General features: G+C 58.4%; 1 protein-coding gene and 1 long non-coding RNA gene across 2 annotated transcripts; one reads left to right on the top strand and one right to left on the bottom strand.

Moving 5' to 3' along the window:
* Positions 1–2: 2 nt before the first annotated feature.
* Positions 3–19,186, bottom strand: CPSF1 (cleavage and polyadenylation specific factor 1). Its single transcript, XM_086695617.1, has 38 exons — positions 19,105–19,186; positions 18,850–19,008; positions 8,171–8,198; positions 7,936–8,078; positions 7,751–7,831; positions 7,485–7,636; positions 7,259–7,405; positions 6,990–7,129; positions 6,796–6,906; positions 6,623–6,716; positions 6,415–6,502; positions 6,215–6,337; positions 6,077–6,128; positions 5,880–5,974; positions 5,734–5,808; positions 5,574–5,654; positions 5,403–5,492; positions 5,040–5,150; positions 4,823–4,964; positions 4,567–4,745; positions 4,349–4,485; positions 4,089–4,263; positions 3,807–4,013; positions 3,568–3,657; positions 3,330–3,473; positions 3,105–3,257; positions 2,147–2,263; positions 1,977–2,067; positions 1,822–1,906; positions 1,612–1,753; positions 1,375–1,527; positions 1,122–1,298; positions 976–1,042; positions 847–894; positions 618–773; positions 407–536; positions 179–317; positions 3–102 (listed from the first exon to the last, which is right to left on the bottom strand). The coding sequence occupies exons 2-38, from the start codon at positions 18,991–18,993 to the stop codon at positions 55–57; spliced, it is 4,335 nt and encodes a 1,444-aa protein (XP_086551743.1). The 5' UTR covers positions 18,994–19,008; positions 19,105–19,186; the 3' UTR covers positions 3–54.
* Positions 19,005–19,929, top strand: LOC147571742 (uncharacterized). The gene is made up of 2 exons (XR_015246823.1): positions 19,005–19,685; positions 19,769–19,929. It is a non-coding gene; the product is annotated as an uncharacterized LOC147571742 (long non-coding RNA).
* Positions 19,930–20,651: the final 722 nt, after the last annotated feature.

Genomic DNA, 20,651 nt, shown 5'->3' with positions numbered 1-20,651 from the left:
TCTTTTCCTCGTGTTTTGTACAAAAAGGGGTGGGGGTGGTGCACGGGGGTGGGTCTAGAAGTGGGCGGTGACGCGGTCCGTCTCCAGCAGGTCCTCCAGGATCTGCAGAGAGAGAGGGGCTGGTGAGGGGGTAGGGGGCAGTGGGGAGGGCGGGGCGGGGCAGACGGGGTGGGCTTACGATGTCGGGGGTGGTGCCGATCTTCTTGGCCAGCTCGCCGCGCTCCATGGTGCTGAGGTACAGGTAGCGGTTGAGCAGCTCCCCGTCCAGGACGTTGCGCACCGCGTTCTGCAGGATGCGCCGGTCCACATGCAGCATCCTGGGGAGGCAGGCAGGCAGCAGGGCAGCAGGACGTGGGGGGGGGGGGGGGGGGGAGAGGAGTTGGGGGAGGGAGCGGGGCAAACTCACCGGAAGGCCCTGGGGTTGAGGCCGGCGTGGTGGGGCAGCATGGTGGTCAGCGCGTTCTGAAGCATTAGCAGCCGCCGGTAGGTCTTCTCCTGCATGGGCAGTAGCAGCCCGATGCCGCCGTCCAACGTGGCTGCGGGAGGCACGGGGTGAGCCGGGCTGACCGTCCCCTGCCCCGCGCCACACACCCGCCCCCATCTGACCCGGGACTCACCGAACCACGTGATGTGCTTGTTCTCCCACACGACTGACTTCTTGCTTGGTCCCTCGGTAGCCCCCCGGCATGGGGTCCTCCAGAACGTGTTCACGTGGGCGCCCACGTGGAAGTCCGCCCGGCGGAGCAGGCGCATGCCCCCAAAGCTCTCTTTGGCTAAGCCGGAGGGAGCTCAGGTCACTGCCCGCCCAACCCCCAGCCCCACAAAAGGGGAAGAGGGAACACTCACCTTCTGGCAGGTACATGTACACCATGAGGTTGCGGTCACGGTCAGACACTGGGGAGCAGAGCGCCCAGGGTCAGCCCGGCCACACCCAAGGTCTGGAAGACCCCAAAGCCCCCCAGGCCCCGTGCTCACCCAGGAAGCCCAGTTGGGCGTTGTCCACCATGAAGTCCACACTGTACACCTCCAGGGGCTTGGCATCCTGAGGACGGGGAGGAGGGGTGTCAAGGTCGGCCTGAGGCCAGCACCCACCCAGCACTGTGCGCAGGCCCCACGGGTACCCGGGACACAAGGCTCAGTGTCTTGCTCTCCTCCTGGTAGCGCAGCAGCGAAATGCTCTTCATGACGTCGGCGGCCAGGATGAAGTTCTTGACGCTGATCATCTGGTGGATGTAGAGCTGGGTGTCGATGAAGGCCATGCCGGTCAGCTCGCTGGCCCGCAGGCTCCACAGGAAGATCTAGGGGGACAGAAGGAGTAGGCAGCGAGCGGAAGGCAGCGGGCAGGACTCGGGAGGGCAGTGGGAGAGGGCACACCTTCTGGCCGATGGCAGACACTAGGTGGCCGTTGCAGTGGCAGAGGGCAGTTACTGGCCCTTTCTGCTCCTTCTCATACAGGACTTTGAACTTGTTCTTGGTCAGGGGCTGGCCAGGCTCAGGCACCACCTCGATCACATCCATGATCAGGATCTGCCGGGGAAGGAGGGTGGGTGAGGCACAGGGTCGGTGCTGGGGCTGCCGGGCACGGCCCGCCCCCTCCTGCTAGCCCCTTACCCGCCCTCGGCACGTGACTTCCTCCCCCTGCATGAGGCAGGTCCCAGCAGCCACGTAGCCCTTGAGGCCGGACACGGTCTCCTCACTGCGCAGCGACACCGTCTTCATGCAGGTCACGTGCTCCCACTCCTCCAGCTCGATCCTGCACACGACAGGGTCAGGATGCAGCCTACGGGCTGGCCCCAGGTCCCCAGCCAGCCCCAGCCCCACCTGGCATTAGGGATGGCCTCCCAGCTGACTGGGGAGATGAGCTGGATGGAGAAGGCCTCCTGCTGCGGGTGGATGTACCGGTCGTCTGCAAGGACAAAAGGCGACGGTCAGGGTGGGCAGCCCGAACGGCAAGCCCCCCTCTGGGCGTCTCGCACCTCTCTCGATGGTCTCAAACTCCTTCTCTTCACCGGTCATGCGTGGGATGCGGGTGCACGGCATGTTGGTGCTGGTGGCAACAGCATACACCTGGGAGAGTGGAGGGCGTCACGGGCAGGCCGGAGGCAAGACCCAGAGGGTCTCTGGCCTCGAGGGGATGGGGTCAGACCTTGGACTCCACGTGGTAAGCCACATAGTGGGCTGTGCAGCGCAGTGGAATCTTCCTGACAGGCCACGGGGCGTCGTATGACAAGTAGGCAGGCAGGACACTGATCCTCAGCTCACCCTGGGAGGCGGGGTACAAGGGTCAGGGAAGCCAGGCACCCGCCAAAGACAGGCCAGGCAAATCCCAGGCTTCTGAGGGCTCCGTGCGGACAGCCCTCAGCTCTACTGGCACAGGTGTGTGCAAGGGGCTGAGACCAGCTGTCCTGTGCTTCACCGGCTTGCTGTCCCCTCCCCCAGGCTCACCCAGGACTGGGATGCTGGCCACAGACTTGTCTGGGCCAGGGCAAGGGAGGACCAGGCTCACAGGAAGCTAGAGGCTGGAAGCAAAAGCTTACCCGTACACTGACCACACCAGAGTCTGCACAGACGGGCAAGGGAGCCCCTGCCAGGGCCCCCCTTCACCCGTGGTCCCAAGCGTGTCAGCATCTACAAAGCCCTGGCCGTGCGATCATCGCTGTTTTCTCAGTCACCTGGGGTCACCTCTGTCAATATGCTGGCATCGTGGAGGAGGAAATGGGAGGCTTGGAGAGAGTGGGTGCCTTGCCCAGAGTCACACAGCTCCTGAAGGGCAGGGCTGGGGTCTGAGCCACACAGCAGTGACTAGGCCTTGGCCCCGCAAACGGGTGCCCTTGTGGGCTACGGTCTCCACTGCCGCCTGCCCTGTCCTCCAAGCTTTCCCAGTGTTAAGCCCCAGGTTGCGCCTCTTTGACCCTGGCCCTGTCCACTGTCTAGACAGCTCCCTGACCCTCCAGATGAAATCCAGGATCCTGCCCTGTGACGAGCCGTTGAGGGCCTCATTTCGGGGGCCCCCGCACCTCTTCCTGACCCAGGCATCACTGGTGAGCGTCAGATGGAAGTGAGGAGGGCAACGTGAAGCAGCCTCAGTCCTGGGGTCTTCCTACCTGTCTGTTGAAGTACAGGAATCCACGGGGGCAGTTGACGTTGTGGAATGGGGCAAAGGAGTCAATGGGGCCATCGATGCCCATGGGGTGCAGCCGCAGGGCCCCCCGGCCAGTCACCAGGAGCCAGTGAGGTGAGGGGCCACAGATGAACACCTGAAGGCAGGTACTATGAGAGGAAGCCCCATCTGCACCCCCCACGGGCCCCCCATGAAGCCACCTGCCTACCCCTGAGTAGCCATAAATGTCCTCGAAGTATCGGAACCGTGCCACACGGCCACGGGCCCCAGCCCCCTCCTCAGCGCTGCCGCCTTCCACTTTCTTCTTGGATGGCTTTGGCTTCTTCTCACGGAAGTTGATGTTGTGAGGGACCTGGGGGTGGAGGTGTGTGCACCATGAGGGCCGGGTCTCCCGCCGGAACACGTTCCACACCCACCCCACACCCGGCACAACCTGGTCACCGCACCTTCTTGAAACGGACTTTGAGGTTTCCCTGGCCGAGCTGGGAGTCATGGGGGAAGGCCTCGTAGATGAGCAGCTCCTGGTCCACGTGCACCTGTGCGGCAGTGAGGGGTCACCAGGGGAAAGGAAAGGCACACTGTGGGGTCACCACGGGAAAGGGGGGGGGCGCCCTGCAGGGTCATAGGGGGAGGGGCAGGGGGGCAGTGCAGAGCCACCATGAGGGGACAGAGGGCCCATACTCACCAGGAGGTAGGGCCTGCTCTGGCGGCTCCCCAGCGCCACCAACAGCACCTCCTTGACAAGGGGCAGCTCCCCCTGGCGCGTGGCCTCCTCCTTCCGGGCCTCACCCTGTGTGGTGGGCTGACCAAAGGAGCTGTCCACCAGGACCCGCTGCCCCACGGGAAAGTTCTTCACCAGGAACACCAGCCGCCAGTCAGGGAGCTGGTAGATCTGTGTGGGGAGTGGGATTAGCAGCCGCAGGGAGCAGGGGACAGGGAGCTGCGTGGGGTGCAGGGCATCACACACCTCCAGGGTTCCGTTTTCCCGCACCAGTAGGCACCAGTGAGTGGGCTCGGCCCGGAATGGGGTAGGGTCCCGGTCAGCGGGGGGTTGGCTGCTCCTTCGGGCCTCCTCCTTGCTGGGGCTGAAGAGGGAGCCCGAGTCCCCGTACAGCATCTCCTCCTCGTCGTCCACCGTGGGGCTGGAGGCCGGGGCCGGAAGACAGGTCACGCGTGGCCTGCCACAGGGAACCTGGCCCCAGCCCGTGCCCCGGCCACCCAGAATACCTGGTTTCGGAGCCCTGGCCCTCCGCCTCCGAGCCACTGCGGCCCCCCAGGTCATCACGGGCCCCGCCCAGGCGGCTCTCAGTGGTGAACATGCCGCTGACGTCACGGTACACGCAGAGCGTGATCACCTTGGACTGCTGCAGGGAGAGGGGCGGGGCTCAGCTCCGGGGGAAGGGGAGTCAGCAGGCTGTGGGCGTGGCAAGGGGAGGGTGGCTCACATGGTGCAGCGGGGGCTTGTGCAGCGCCAAGCGGTGGTGACGACCCCCATATGAGTCGCTCTTGAGCAGGAACATGGTGACGTGGCCCTCGGCACTCATGATGACCACGTAAGGGTCAGCCACGGCACACTGCACGATGGGGGAGCCCAAGTCCACGGGGATGAAGTGCAGCTGGTTCACTGTGGGCACAGGACGGTCAGCACCGGGTGGTCAGCACCGCCCACCCTTGCCCACCTGCCCACCTGCCCGAGCCCACCTCCTTCCAACAGGCGGATGCCGAGCGGCGACACCTGCACGATGTAGCGATTGTCCCCAATGTTGCCAGCAAAGACCGTGGGGCCCTGCGTAGCAAAGCCACTAGTGTCCAGCTCCATGATCTCCTGCCCTGTCTGCAGGATCTGCAGGTAATGGGAGAGTGAGGCGCACGCTCACCGTGGGACCCCGCCCCAGGCTGCGGGACCCCCACCCCTTACCATGGTGGAGTCTTCCCGGCTCAGGATAAGGAACCCGTGTCTTCGTCCATCGTCTTCCGCCTCAAGAGTGCTAGGCTCCTGCTCTGCGCCCTCCCCCTTAGAAGTCTCCTCCTGTGACAGCAGAAGGAGAGCAGGAATCACACCACCCAACCAGGGGTGCCTGGGAAGAGGGTGGGGGGAGGGCAGACCCCCAGCCAAACCAGAGCAAGTGTGCACCCAGGCCTGCCTGCAATGTCACGGCCAGCCCTGTCCTGGGCCCCACTGCCTCCAAGCCACCCGCACGCTCAGGCTGAGTCCATGCGGACGCGGCAACGGGTCACCTGCCCCACTCAGGGCCTCCTCACCAGCCCAGGATACACCTACTTGCTCCTTGCGCACAGGGGCGATGACTGTCCACATGTCATAGCAGCCAGGAAGCTCAAACGTTGTCACCACCTGGGGCCGGATGCTCTTCTAGAAGGACGAATGGGGGGCGGGGGGCGTCAGTTCACCCAGGTCCCACCAGGAGGCACCACACCGCCTGCCCCCACATACCTGTAGGACCGACAGGGCCCCATTCTTCCCATAGCCGGAGCACACCACGATCTCCAAGTCTGGCTCGGGACTGTTCTGGAACTGCACAGCAGCTCAGAGTGAGGACAGGGCTCCACTGCTGCGTGAGCCCCTTGCCCCCCATCTCTTCACCCAAAAGCACCTCTTCAGAGAGGAAAGCAGGCTCGCCCATGGCAGCGTTGGCACAGGGTCCGATGTTGAGGATGCTGTCACATACCTGCAGACACAGCAGTGCTCAGGCAGGCAGGCCGGCTGGCGTGGGAGGCCCCTCCCTGTGCCCAACCTCACCTCAAAAGAGTAAGTGGCCAGCTGTGTGCCCGACTGGGCCTCGCTGCCGTATACTTCAATCTCATCCACCTCGTCCTGAGGCACCGACTTGCCCCCTGCAGCAGACAAGAGACCCCGTCGGGCCAGGAGGCCCGGATGCCTGGCCGCCAGGCCTAACCCCACCAGCCCCTCCCTGTCCCGTGCAGGCCTGTCCTCACCTGACCAGCCCACCGTGGAGTCCACTCGCTTCTTCTTCGAGGGAGGCTCTTCCTGCAAGGCAGGAGGGGACAGTGAGCAGCCCTCTGAGGCTGGCCCTGCACAAGAGGCCAGCATCCTGACAGGCCCCGGGCACCCACCTTGTCAGCAGCCTCTCGGACGGCGCTGGCCGGAGGTTCCTGTAGCTTCTCTGTGTACTTGAGGAGGAGCGAGTTGCCCAGGCGAGAGCCGAGGAACAGGTACCCAGGCTCCATGGTGACCATCTGAAGACCAGTGGGCGGTCAGGGTGAAACCAGGCCCAGACCCAGGGCCACCTCCCACCCACCCAGTCCCAACTCACGCTGGTGGTAAGGACACTGGCGGCCGCCTTGTCGAAGTGGAAGGCGCGGACACTGCGCATGCCGTCCGTGATGAGGGTCAGCACGTAACTGCCAGGACGGGGAGCACTGAGCTGGGGGCAGGGCTCGGAGGGGGGGCACGGGGCTCACCGAAGGGAGGGTGTGGGCAGGGCGGAGGGCACGGGGCTCACCAAAGGGAGGGAGACTCACATCTCACCACCCTTGAGGGAGATGACCATCTTGTCGTAGGAAATGAAGGCTGCCTGGGCACAGTCGAGGGTGATCCGCACGCCCTCCTGGGTGCCTGTGCAGGGTGCGGTTAGACAGACTCCGCAGCCCTCCTGCCCTCCCTGCCCTGCGGTCCTGCCCCAGCCCACACTCACGGAGGGGAAAGGCGGTGGTGCCGGTGGTGAGGCCGTTGAGAGCCACGCCGTACGGGGGGACGCTCTGGTTCAGGTACAGCAACGAGTTGACAGCAAAGACCACCACCCCACCTGGAAATGGACATGCTGGTGGGCGGGGCTCAGCGCCCTCCCCCCCCCCCCCCCCCCCCCCGCCCAGCCCCATAGGGGCTCACCGATGGGCTTGGGCACAGCGAGGGCCTGCGTGCAGTCGAAGGGGAGGCTGGTGAGAGACCAGATGACAGGGTGGACCTTCTGCGTGATGTTCAGTGAAATGGCCACAATGGAGCACGTGTCCTGCCGCACAGCCACCCGCCTGGGGACAAAGAAGTAGGTCAGCCAGGGGGCCAATCACAGCACTCCAAGGGCGGGGTGGCCCAGTCCTAGTCCCAAATGAGACCCACCCCAGGCCTTGGCAGCTGCAGCCACAGCAGAGGGGCCTCACCCAGGCCAGGTCTGGTTGGGCTCGAACAGGATGAGCAGGGTGGGCTCGTAATAGCCGTGCAGGAACTGCAGGTCTACGATGTTGAGCAGCTTCTCGTCCAAGCCGCGCACATCGATGATGTAGCTGGGCAGGAAGCTGGACCTCTGCCTGGGGGCGACAGGCTTTAGTGGGCGGAGGAAGGAGGGAGCTCCGGTTGGACGAGCCCCTCCCCTGCCCCAGTACTCACCCCTCCCCCATGAGCCCCTCATGCTCCTCGGCCAGGCTCTCCCTGCGGAAGGGCAGGACCACCAGGCGTGTGCCGTAGATGAGCATGGCCGCGCAGCGTCCGTCGGGGTCCACCCGCACCCGCGGCGTATGCACATTCTGCACGAACCCATCCTGGGGGCAGAGGGCACCGTTAGGCCAGCCTGGGGATAGGAGGGGAGCAGGGGGCAACGGGCTGGGGCGGGAGGGAGGGGGGCAGGGAGGGCTGGGGGCATGGCCTGGACCTACCCGTAGCTCAGGCTCCTCAAAGTAGTGTAGAGACAGGGTCTTCAGATCATGGGTGCCTGGGTCATACTCCACCACCGACAGCTGGAGGGCAGGTCAGAGCTATGGCCCCAGACTCCCCTCCCCCCAATCCCCCCTCCCCCCACAGGCCTCCCACACCCACTCCCACCTCCAAGGCCATCACCTACCTTGGCATCCTTAAAGCTCAGGAGCAGGGCATCCCGCTTGGCACCCGCCAGCTGCACGCTGGCCATAGACATGACGTTGCCGAAGAAGGAGAAGGAAGCCACCAGCTCCAGCTTTTCCCGGTGCTCCCGGTGGGCCTTTCCCTCTGGGGGAGAGGCCGGTGGGTACAGCTCTGGGCCCGCACCCCAGCCCCCACGGCCCCAGGTCTGGGGCCAGGGCAGCCTCCCCCGCACTCACCTGTGCTCCTGTCATTCTTGGTTGGCGCCTGGGAGAGGGAAGAGGAGGGTGGGCAGTGAAACCACACTGCTGCAGCCAGACATCTGCGAGTCCTACCTCATGGTGGGACCAGGAGGGGAGACAACGCAGGGCCAGCCCTGCCCAAACCCTCACTGCAGTGGGGACCATGCTTCCAGACACTTCTAGAGACAGCCGTGCACACCCCAACCCAATGTGCACAAACTCGTGCTCATAGCCTGAGTCCCCAACTTGGCTTCCCAACAGCCCGCTCACTCCGATGCTAGCAGTGCTCAGGGTCAGAGGCTGGATGGCAGCTCTCTCCGTGCACCCTCAAACCTGCCTGGCCGTGCCCCCCACAAACTCACCCCTGGGCCCAGCCACAGCACGGACATCACTCTACGAGACAGGCGTCCAGCTTGCCCTGAGAGCTGCCACCAGCTGCCGACCACAAGCGACCGCCCCCGGCTCCCCTGACACGTAGGGTGCCCACTGAGCCTGCACCGGGCATGCTGCCGCAGAGGGCCGTGGCCTCGCCCGATCCCACAGCCGGCCAGGGCCTCCCCAGGGTGGGAGAGGGCGTCCGGACTGCGCTATCCAGACTGCAGAGCGTCCATAACCTCGGGTAATGAAACCGCGGCAAGTGCAGCCGTCCTCTGTGCCACACAGAGGGCCTGGCGGTACCGCCACGCAGAGGCACGTTTTTTACAGAAAAACAAGGGCTCCAAGCTTCGGTACGTTTTCGTGTCCATACGAGACCGTTCTCTGTTAGTGGTAACAACACACTGACACACACACACTCGTCAATCGTCACTTCAAAGCAAAGTAGAAATTTTAATAACAAGAAACAAGATCGTTTTTAATGACATACTTGTGCTAATGGGCAACGTCCTGAAAAGAGCTGCTTGAGAAAAGCCAAATAATTAACTCATTTCAGAAAAGTCATTTTAGGGGGTGCCTGGCTGGCTCAGTCAGGAGAGCACGTGACTCTTGATCTCAGGGTCATGAGTTCAAGCCCCACGCTAGGCACGGAGCCTTCTTAAAGAAAAGAGGGGCTCCTGGGTGGCTCAGTCAGTTAAGTGTCTGACTTTGGCTCAGGTCATGATCTCGCAGTCTGTGAGTTCGAGCCCCGTGTCGGGCTCTATGCTGACAGCTCGGAGCCCGGAGCCTGCTCCGGATTCTGTGTCTCCCTCTCTGTCTCTGCTCCTCCCCCACCCCTTCTCTCCCTCTCTCTCTCTCTCTGTCTCCCAAAAATAAATAAACATTGGGGCGCCTGAGTGGCTCAGTCGGTTGAGCGTCCGACTTCGGTTCAGGTCATGATCTCACAGTTCACGAGTTCAAGTCCCGCTTTGGGCTCTGCGCTGACAGCTCAGATCCTGGAGCCTGCTTCTGATTCTGTGTCTCCCCCTCTCTCTGCCCCTCCCCCACTCACACTCTGCCTCTCTCTCAAACATAAATAAACATCAAAATTAAAGGGGCGCCTGGGTGGCTCAGTCGGTTAGTGTCCAACTTCGGCTCAGGTCATGATCTCACGGTCCATGAGTTCGAGCCCCGCGTCGGGCTCTGTGCTGACCGCTCAGAGCCTGGAGCCTGTTTCAGATTCTGTGTCTTCCTCTCTCTCTGGCCCTCCCCCGTTCATGCTCTGTCTCTGTCTTAAAAATAAATAAACGTTAAAAAAAATTTTTTTTTTTAATTCTTAGTAAGCCAAGAATGCAACTTCCTCAACCAAACAAGGGACATCTACAACAACCCTTCAACAAGGTCCCACTGGAGTGAAGTGTCCCAGTCACCTCTGTGACCAGGACCAGCCGGGACACCCACACTCCCCTTGCCGGGGGTGAGGTCAACACATACAGACCAACTGTAGTCCCACCCACAAGCAAAATGCAGAGTGAAAATCTTGAAGAACTTCAAGAGACATATGGACCTAGTCAAATGCTCTAACATACTACTGGCATCGACGGAGGAAGGGGAAGGGCAGAATCAATAAATGAAGATGTTGACCAATCGTTTTCCAAAACTGATGAAAAGCATCAATCTACAGACTCAAGAAGAGCAGCAAACCCCAAAACAAGATAAATATAAAACAAACCAGGGGTGCCTGGGTGGCTGAGTCGGTTAAGCGTCCAACTCTTGATTTCAGCTCAGGTCATGATCTCTCGATTCCTGAGTTCAAACCCCACGTCGGGCTCTGCACTGACAGTGCGGAGCCTGCTTGGGATTCTCTTTCCCTGTCTCTCTGCCCCTCCCCTGCTCATGCTCTCGCTGTCTCTCAAAATAAATAAATAAGCTTGAGTAAAAAGATAATAATAACAACGACAACGATAATAATAACGAAGCCACAACCAGAGAGGAAGGACAATGGGTGAGAGGGGATATGCAGGAGGAGAACAGGCAAGTCCAGAAAACAAGCCATTTCTCGTCCTGGCCCCGTCCCTGGACAGAGCCCCCTGACCTAGACTTCAGCCCTATGTTTACAAATGCCCTGCCACAGGAGTAAGCCATTTCTTTCTTGTTGAAAAAAGAGAAAGAAAACAAAACTATAACCAGGTGCATCACAGTAAAAAGACAAAACCAAGGGGGCGCCTGGGTGGCTTGGTCGGTTAAGCATCCGACTTCGGCTCAGGTCATGATCTCACGGTCTGTGAGTTCGAGCCCCACGTCGGGCTCTGTGCTGACAGCTCAGAGCCTGGAGCCTGATTCGGATTCTGTGTCTCCCTCTCTCTCTGCCCCTCCCCTGTTCATGCTGTCTCTCTCTGTCTCAAAAATAAATAAACGTTAAAAAAATAAAAATAAAAATAAAAAAAAAGACAAAACCAAGGACAAAGAAAAAGACCTTAAAAGGAGCCAGAGGTTGGGGCGCCTGGGTGGCGCAGTCGGTTAAGCGTCCGACTTCAGCCAGGTCACGATCTCGCGGTCCGTGGGTTCGAGCCCCGCGTCGGGCTCTGGGCTGATGGCTCAGAGCCTGGAGCCTGTTTCCGATTCTGTGTCTTCCTCTCTCTCTGCCCCTCGCCCGTTCATGCTCTGTCTCTCTCTGTCCCAAAAATAAATAAACGTTGAAAAAAAAATTAAAAAAAAAAAAAAAGGAGCCAGAGGAAAAAGGAGACATCACCTTCATAAAAGCTGGTTTTCACTTTTTTTTTTTTTTTTTTAGGGCGGGAGGGAGAGAGAGGGAGAGAGAGAGAAGGAGAGAGGGAGAGAGAGAGAAGGAGAGAGGGAGAGAACTCTCAAGCAAGCGGGGGGGGGGGGGGGGGGGCGGGAATCCCAAGCAGGCTCCACACTCAGCACAGAGCCCAACCAGGGACTCAATCCCTGGGATCATGGGATCATGACCTGAGCGGAAATCAAGGGTCAGACGCTTAACTAAGCCACCCAGGTGCCCCCATAAAAGTTGATTTTCACCAGAAACCATACAAGCCACAGACAGTGGAATAACATCTTGAAAGCGCTGAAAGGAAACAATTAACCTAGAATTCTAAACCCAGTGAAAATGCCCCTCGAAAAGGAAGCTGAGATAAAGGCATTTCCAATACAAAAGTGGAGCAAACTCACGGCCAGTAGAAAACCTGCAGGATTATTAAAGGAAGTTCTTCAGGTTGAAAAGCCCAGCATAAAAAAGGATTATAAGCTGCTAAGAGCTCATAAGGCTGGGAGGATATAAGGGGATGAAGGACACGTGGGAGAAAGGAGCACTCTTGGCGGCAGGAAGCCCACACAATTAGAAGAGGGAAGAGGCAGGAAAAGCAGCCGAAACAAAAACCATCGGTGGAACCAACAGGAGTAAATGAAAGTTTGAGGAGTAAGACAACGTTTACACAACCTCAAAATATGTCCCACAAGGTACTTAGTAGTTACCACGGGAAACGCAGTGATGTTCCGGGGGGAACCCCGCCATCCAAGCCAGCAGCCCAGTGACTATACAAAGAGACATCTTCTGTTACAAAAGACATCATATCGGGGTAAATTGGCAGGATCTGACCAGGCCTGGCCTTCTCCCAGTGTCACTGTCGTCATCAGACCATTGTTCTGTGGCTCTGCAAGAGACAGACCTCCATGCTGTCAGGGTGCACAGGACGCGCTGACCTCCAGGAGCTGAGAGGCCTCCTGTCTACGACTTACTCTCCAGGCTTAGGGAAAAAAAGAGAAGAAAGCAAGCAGATATGGCACAATGTTCCATCTGGGACTGTGGGTAAAGGTACATTGGAAATTTCTGCTCTTGAAACTTCTCTCGAGTCTGAAATGATGTAAAATTGAGAGGCTAAAAACAGTAATAACGTACTGCAGGGCTGATAACGTAGGTCAAACCAGGGGCCCAGGGAGATAAACAGGGCTAAAGTATAAAGGATTTTATACTGTTCCGGGAGCAGCAAAAATGCTCATCTAAGCCAAACTGTAATAAATCCAGGAGGCCTAGCGTAACTGTTAACATCACTAGAAAATAATATGAAACACGTAACTAAAAGCCAAAAGGAAGATAAAATGACTTAAAAAGTCCTCACTAACCCAAAACAAAGCACAGAAAAGGAAAAAGAATGAGGGTGTGGTTAGAAAGACAGTGAGACAGACAGTGATTCAAGCTCAAGTGCACACAAAATTACATTAAGTGTACATCTGCCAAACACCCAATTAGGGGACAGAAACTGCCAAATGATAACACCCACTATCTGCTGTGGAGTCACTTTCAATGTAGGGACACAGATTTAAAAAAAAGAAAAAGAGGGGCCCCTGGCTGGCTCAGTCACTGGAGCATGCGGACTTCGATCTTGAACTCCGGGTGGCGAGTTCAAGTTGCACATTGGGTGTAGAGATTCACGTCAAAAGAAACCCCAAAAAACAAAAAAACAAAAAACGGGAACGAAGTTGAGATAGCTACACTGCTACTGGACAAACTAGATTTTAAGGCAAAAAATATTAGAAACAAAAAGGCAAAAAGGGATATTTCATCACAAAAAGTTCAGTTCAAAATTAAAACATTATTCTTTTTTTTTTTACTTCAGAGAGAGGAAAAAAATGCAATGGGGGGGGGCAGAGGGAGAGAATCTTAAGCAGGCTCCATGATCAGCACAGAGTCCGACACTGGTCTTGATCCCACAACCCTGGCACCATGACCTGAGCTGAAATTAAGAGTTGGACACTCAACCCACTGAGCCACCCAGGCAACCCCAAAAATTACTCTAAATTTGTCTTGTATGTACCTAATAACACATGTACAACGCACAAAATTCTCGACAGTCCTATGGGGCAAGTGCCCGTTGGTCATTTTAAAATCATCTTAGGGGCACCTGGGTGGCTCAGTCAGTTAAGCCTCCGACTCCTGGTTTCAGCTCAGGTCATGATCTCACAGTTCGTGGGTTCGAGTCCCACATGGGGGTCTGCACTGACAGTGCAGAGCCTGCTTGGGATTCTCACTCTCTTTCCCTCTCCCCCTCTCCACACCCCCCCCCCAAATAAATAAATAAACTTCAAAAATTTTTTAAAAACTATCCTAGATATTCTTCATTTTTGGCTCTTCCATGTAAATTTGAGAATCAGATTACTAAATCTAATGAGAAACCTACTGCCACTTCGAAGACACTGAATTTATGGGTTAACCTGAGGAAAGTTGACATCTATACGACGTGGAGACTTTCCATCCATAACCGTGATCTATTTTCTATTTAGCTGGGGCTTCTGTTAATTTCAATCGACCACAATGTATTTTCCCTCCCAAAGGTCACAGGGGCCTCTCCTGCTGCCCAGTTGCACCCCTTAGGCGGCCCCAGGCCACGCACTCACCCCCCTCCCACACACAGCTTCTCTGCTCTGCACCCCCTGCCTCTTGACAGAACTGCCCTTGCTTCCCAGCTCACCCAAAGGACGGAGGCCCCAGCCACACTGCCCACCCCACACACATCCCCACCCGCTTTGTGCTCCAGGACTTCCCCACTCCTGTCACCCCACTGCAGCCACCTGCACTAGATTCCACGGGGGCAGACTGAAGACAGCCTCAACGGGGCCCATCGCCCCCCTCCTGAGTCTGGACTAGAGGCAGCTCTGAACAACAACAGGCCGTGCGGAAGGGGGACCAGGTTCCCCAGGGCCCGGCCCTTGGGATCACTGGCAGCTTCTTCCTCCGCGTAAGCAAGCGCTCCAAGTAAGAGGCCCAACCACCTCGAGGCCACCATGCCAGGAAAACCAAGCCAGCTGCGTGGAGAGAGAGGAGCAGAGAGACAGAGACAGACACACCCGGCTTGCCCCCAACCCTTCAAGTCACCCAGTGGAAGCCCAGACCTCACAGAGCATAGGCTAGGTGCCTCCACGGTCCACACTGTGCCCTGTCCAAACCCCCAAGGGACTCACAGACGTATGCGTCCGTGGTACCAGACCGCTGTTGGAAGCTCCAGGGCAGCCTGCTCCACAGCAATGACCAGACTGATCCCGAGCGCTCTCACCCACCTGAGGAGCCCTCTCCAGCTTCCCCCCATCCGCTTCACCTCCCACCCCACACACTTCTCTGACCCGAGAGTTGCAAACGTTCCTACGATGGGCCAAACAGCAACTACCTGCCTTGGCCTTCGCAGCCACACGCAGTCTGGAATTCTTGAATTCTCGCAACCTTGAGGGCGTACAAAGCTCCCGTGGATCTCAGTGGGCTGCGAGTGGGGGCGGCTGGCGAGCCTGCTGCACTGGCTGATTCCGCCCCGGCGGGCAACACCCTGCTCTCCCACTCGTCTTTCGAAAACCCTCTTTTCCCACCAGTCACCACTCCATCTCTTTGATTCCCTCTTTGCACAAATCTCCAGAAAGCCGTCTATGTTCACCGGTACTAATTCTCTTTCTCTGCTCGGCTCTTAACGCTGCAGGCCCACATCCCCGACGCCCCTGTCAAGAGTCACCAGGGCCTCCAGATCATGGGCCTCACCTGAGGCCCAGCGGTAGGAGACCCAGGGTCCCAATCGGCCACCTCCTCTGGGCTTGGGCTTTCCTCCCTCCTCCCTGGCCACACCTCCTCCAAGTCTTCCTCGGCCTCCTCTCTTCTTCCCAACTGCTCAACGCCGGGGCACCCCAGGGCCCAGATGGCCACCTTCTGGGTGACCCCGACCAGCTTGAGGGTCTGACGGGCCCAACTTCAGCTCCAGGCCACACCCTGCTCCTCAGCACGACTGCTGCTCTAACTCTCCCGCAACCTCGCAGTGCGCTGTTCCGTCGGCACCGCGGTACACCTGTCAGCGTCTGGAGTCCAAGAAAGTCCCAACGGCTCCGGCCTCTCAGAGACCATTATCTGTGAGCCCTTCCCACTGTGACAGAAGGGACGGCGTATCATGTACAGATCAGGTTACGAAGACACTGTGCTTTCACCTGGGTGAGCTGTTCTCTCTCTCAGCCTTCATTCTGGGGGAAGCCGCCCTGTGGTGAGGCTCACGTGACGGACCGAGGCCTCCTTCCGACAGCGGGCTGTGCGAGTAAGAAGCAGAAGCTCCGAGCCCACAAGGACCTTCGGAGGACGGCAGCCCTGGCCAACATGGAACTGCGGCGAGAGACTGTGCAGGGGCCACCCAGCTAAGCCACTCCCGGCTCCCTGACCCCCAGAAGTTGGGGGATATCGTCTGTTGTTTTAAGTTTCTAAGTTTGGGGGTGCCTTCCTTGTTATGCAACAAGGAACATGATGTCCCAAGAGGAGCTCCTATGTCCCTTTCGCCATGTCAGGTCACAGCAACTCCGCCCCTCCCGGTGCTCAGACCAAAACTGCACCCTGGCAAAACCTCAGCATTGCCCGTGGCGCCTCACCCCTTCACATCCCACATCCTGTCCATCCTGAATCTGACTGCTTTCCACCAACCGACCACCTGATGCTCCTGACTGGTCTCCCTGCAGGCCCCCCTCCCACCTCCCTACAGACTTTTCAACACAGCAGCTAGAGTGACCTTTGCAAAACACAGGTCCTGTCACTCCTTAACCTCACCTCAGAGTTAGCAGTCAATCGCTACATTGGCCTAAAAGCTCAACATGCTGATACCGGGCCCCCACCTCACCACCTTTCTGACCTTCTGTCTTCTCCTCACTCTTTTTTTTTTTTTTTTTAAGTTTTTATTTAGTTTTGACAGACAGAGAGAGACAGAGCGCAAGCGGGGGAGAGGCAGAGAGAGAGAGGGAGACACAGAATCTGAAACAAGCTCCAGGCTCTGGGCTGACAGCACAGAGCCCGATGCGGGGCTTGAACTCATGAACTGCGAGATCATGACCTGAGCTGAAGTCAGACACTTAACTGACACCACCCAGGCGCCCCTCTTTTTTTTTTTTTTAAGTAATCTCTACAGCCACCGTGGGGCTCGAACCCATGACCCTGAGATCAAGAGTCAGTCACCTGCTCCACCAACTGAGTCAGCCAGGCGCCCCTCTGCACTCACTCCTCTTTTCCTCGGGGCCTTTTGGCTGGTTCTGTTCCTTTTTTTTTTTTTTTTTTTTAGTTTATTTATTTACTTTTAGAGAGAGAGCTGGGGAGGGGCAGAGTGAAAGAGAGAGAGAGAGAAAATCCGAAGCAGACTCCACCCTGCCAGTGCAAAGCCCGATGTGGGGCTTGAACTCACAAACTGGGGGATCATGATCTGAGCTGAAATCCAGAGTCAGACGCTTAAACAACGGAGCTACCCAGGTGCCCCATCTCTTGGCTGGTTCTTGAACACCAGTCCCTACTGCCCTAAGGCCTTCAACTGCCTGGAACCCTCACCTGACACCCACAAAGCTCTCTCCAGCCCCTCCTCCTTGCCTACTCAAATCTCAACTCTGCAAGGAGGCAAAATTTAACACCACACCTGGCTCCCTACTCCCCGACCCTGCTCTGATGCTTTCCACAGCACTTTAAACTACAGCCCAAGGCGGGGCGCCTGGGTGGCTCAGTCAGTTAAACATCTGACTTCGACTCTGGTCATGATCTCGCAGTTCATGGATGGGTTCCAGCCCAGCGTCAGCCTCTGTGCTGACAGCTCAGAGCCTGGAGCCTGATTCAGATTCTGTGTCTCCCTGTCTCTGCCCCTCCACCACTCATGCACGCACGCACTCTCGCTCTCTCTCTCTCTCTCAAAAATAAACAAAAAAAAACCAAAACAAATAAACGAACTCTAGCCCACGGTATTACTGGCTGTGTGTGGTCTGTCACCCACTGGAACAGCAGCACCACAAGGGCAAGCCTCTCTACCTGTAGTGCTCACCAACATCTCCCAAAACAAGCTTAACAAACATCTGCTGAAAAGACTCGAGTGAATTCCAGTGGGCTGTGAAACCTTATGTAAAAAATATGATGTAGGGGTGACTGGGTGGCTCGGTTAAGCTTCTGACTTCGGCTCAGGTCATGATCTCGCGGTTTGTGAGTTCGAGCCCCACGTCAGGCTGTGCTGACAACTCAGAGCCTGGAGCCTGCTTCATATTCTCGGTCTTCCTCTCTCTCTCTCTCTCTCTCTCCCTCTCTCTCTGCCCCTCCCCCACTTGTGCTCTGTCTCTATCAAAAATAAATGTAAAAAAAATTTTTTAAATATACAATGATGTAAATGCTTCCCATTTGTCTCTAAAGGATGACAGGATCAGAGAAGGGGGAACTTTATTGGAACATAGGAGTGAAAAAACTCTAGTGATTACAGCAAAGACGCTCTCATACAATATGGGCACTGACGGATTCATTCAATCACTTTTAGTAACCTCTACGCCAAACACGGGGCTCAAACTCATGACCCCAAGATCAAGAGTCCTATGCTCTTCCGACTGAGCCACCCAGGCGCCCCTAGTACTCTACATATTTAATGCAAGAACAAACACACGTGTCCTGAAGTAGGTGCCCAGGAAGGTCAGCCTCCTTCCGTCCGCCCCTCTGACCCCACGTGCATGCTGCGTCAGCCCCTACTCAAAGCCTTCGGTGATTCCTCCCTGCTCTGGGGTCAACCATCCTGACCACGATGTGCCTTCTTCCCCCCACCCCACTTCCGCTCTACACCCCAGTCCAACCGTGCCTGCCCCCGCCATCCTCAGCTGCTCTGGCCTGTGTGCCGGCTATTCCTTCGGCCCGCAACACCCTCCATTCCCCACCCTTGTGCCTGGAGAAGTCTTACTGCCCCCTTGAGAACAGGTAAGAAACCAGCTCTGGCAAGAAACTTTCGTAGACCAACTCTCACCGCTTGGGCAACCAGAGCATTTGTTTCCTCTACGGATGGGTCCATCCCACTCTAGAAAAACTCCTGTGGGCTCTCTGGCCCCACACGAGACCCAGCCTCGTTCCTTTGGCCAGGAACTTTGTCCCGTCTTTGTCAGTCTTCCTGTCGGACTGACACTCTGGTCTCCCTCGTTCCCTCCTCTACCTCAGCTGCACTCGCTCCAACCTCCAAGCCTGTTTACAGGTGTGTTTCTACTTCGCGCGCGGTCTCTGCCGCCGACTTTTGGTAGCTTTTGTTCACCGCTGTACCTCCACTGCCCAGCACACAGTAGGCGCTTACGTGATTTGCTGCAAAGACCGAAGAGCACAGAAGACGCACAGGCGCGGGGAGCGGAAGGCAGGCGGAGCGCTGCGGCGCGGAGAGAAGCGGCACGGAGAGAGCCGCCCCGGAGGCCGCCGCGCTCGGCGGGGCTCGCTTCTCCGTCCGCCGCCGCGCGCCGCCCTCGGCGAGTACTCGGGAGGCTGCAGGGAGCTGCGAGGGGCCGGCGCGGCCCGCACCTACCTCGGCGTCGCGGTTGAGGCGGTACACGTAGAGCTGCGAGGTGCCGGCCACCACGAGGTTGCGCTCGCTGTTGTTGAAGAAGTTGCAGTACATGGAGAACTCCAGACCGGTGGGCGGGTGCGCCTGCTTGTACACGGCGTACATGGCGCCGAGCCCGAGCTGCGCGGGGAGGCGACGGGATGAGCAGGGCCGCCGCGCACGGTCCCGGCCCGGCGCCCCCTCCCCGGCCGCGCGCGCGCGCGCGCGCCCGCCCACCTGGCAGTTGGAGCCGGCTCGTGGGGGAACCGCACCGCGGCGGACGCGGCCCGGCCGGACCCGGAAGCTGAGCGCCCGGGTTCCGGGCTCCCGCGCCTGCGCAGCGCCGCGGCGGCAGAGTGGCTGCGCGCGCGACAGCGACCCCCGGTGGCTAGGGGGTGGCAGGGCAGCCTCGCGGCTCTGCTCCGAGGCTCTGCGTCCGGAGACCCGAAACCCCGAGCTCGCTCTGCGCTCGGCTCCCTGGAGAAGCCGGCGGCGGGGTTGGAAACGGGGCTGGGGGTGCGGCGGCTCAGGGCCCGCTGCGCCGGGGGGCCGCTCTCCCCGACGCAGGGTGGGGTCACCGAGGAGGGTCTAGGCCGCAGGAAGAGGCGACTTGCCCCCACCAAGCCCGCGTGGGCGAGACGCGGTGCCCGGGTGGGCCAGGAGAGCCTCGCGGTGCGGAGGCCGTGAGGGAAGACATGAGCCCAGTGAGGCTCTCGGCAAGGGCCGCGGCGGCCCGAGCAGTCCGGGGATCGGGAAAGCTTCCCGGAGAGATGACTGGCCGCGTCCCTGCCGCCTCCCGAGGAGGTCTGGCCCTGCAGGTATGCCGGTCCGCCCTCTACAACGTGAGCGCTCGCCCCAGGGCAGCGATTTTCGCCCTTCCCGTCCTCTGCTCCCTCCCCAGGCCCAGCACAGTTGCCCACGTGGAAGACTCTGGAGCCACGACCAAGCACAGCTAACGGAGATGTCTCCTCGCTTGGCAGGGACTCGCCCTGGGTACCGTTGTACAGACCTGGGACTTAGGAATGGAATAATAAGAAATAAAACAAGTAAGGGGCGTCTGGGTGGCTCAGTCTGTTGACTCTTGATTTCGGCTCAGGGCATGATCAGAGTCATGGGATCCAGCCCCACGTCCGGCTACGCGCTGAGCCTGGAGCCTGCTTGGGATTCTCCCCCGCCCCTCTCCCGTGCTCCTGTGTGTGCTCGCGCGCTCTCTCTCTCTCTCTCTCTCTCTCTCTCATAAAAATTATAATGAGTAGGGGCGCCTGGGTGGCGCAGTCGGTTAAGCGTCCGACTTCAGCCAGGTCACGATCTCGCGGTCCGTGAGTTCGAGCCCCGCGTCAGGCTGTGGGCTGATGGCTCGGAGCCTGGAGCCTGTTTCCGATGCTGTGTCTCCCTCTCTCTCTGCCCCTCCCCCGTTCATGCTCTGTCTCTCTCTGTCCCAAAAATAAATAAACGTTGAAAAAAAAAATTAAAAAAATAAAAATAAAAATTATGAGTAAAAAAAAAAAAAGGAAGTATAGTTACACCCAAGAAAATGACATAGAAACATGGGTTTATGTTGCACCCATATCTGCCCACTTGCTCGTGTCAGCAACAAGGCTGACCCTTTTGTAGTGGACAAAGGGGTCACTCGAATGCCCAGGCAGGCGTGTGACCCCTGAGCCACACCAAACCCCCTTTAAAGGTCATAAGAAAAACTGTAGCCGGGACACTAAGTTTTGGCATCTCTGTCAGATGGGCACAGTCATGGTGCCCACATCATAGGACGTCTGTGATGATTGAAA

The sequence above is a fragment of the Puma concolor genome, chromosome F2, assembly GCF_028749965.1.
Source record: "Puma concolor isolate L17-30 chromosome F2, mPumCon1.1.hap2, whole genome shotgun sequence".
NCBI classification, from domain to species: Eukaryota; Metazoa; Chordata; class Mammalia; order Carnivora; family Felidae; genus Puma; species Puma concolor.
Note: the sequence above shows the minus strand (reverse complement) of the source record. Positions and strands in the feature narration are given on the sequence as shown.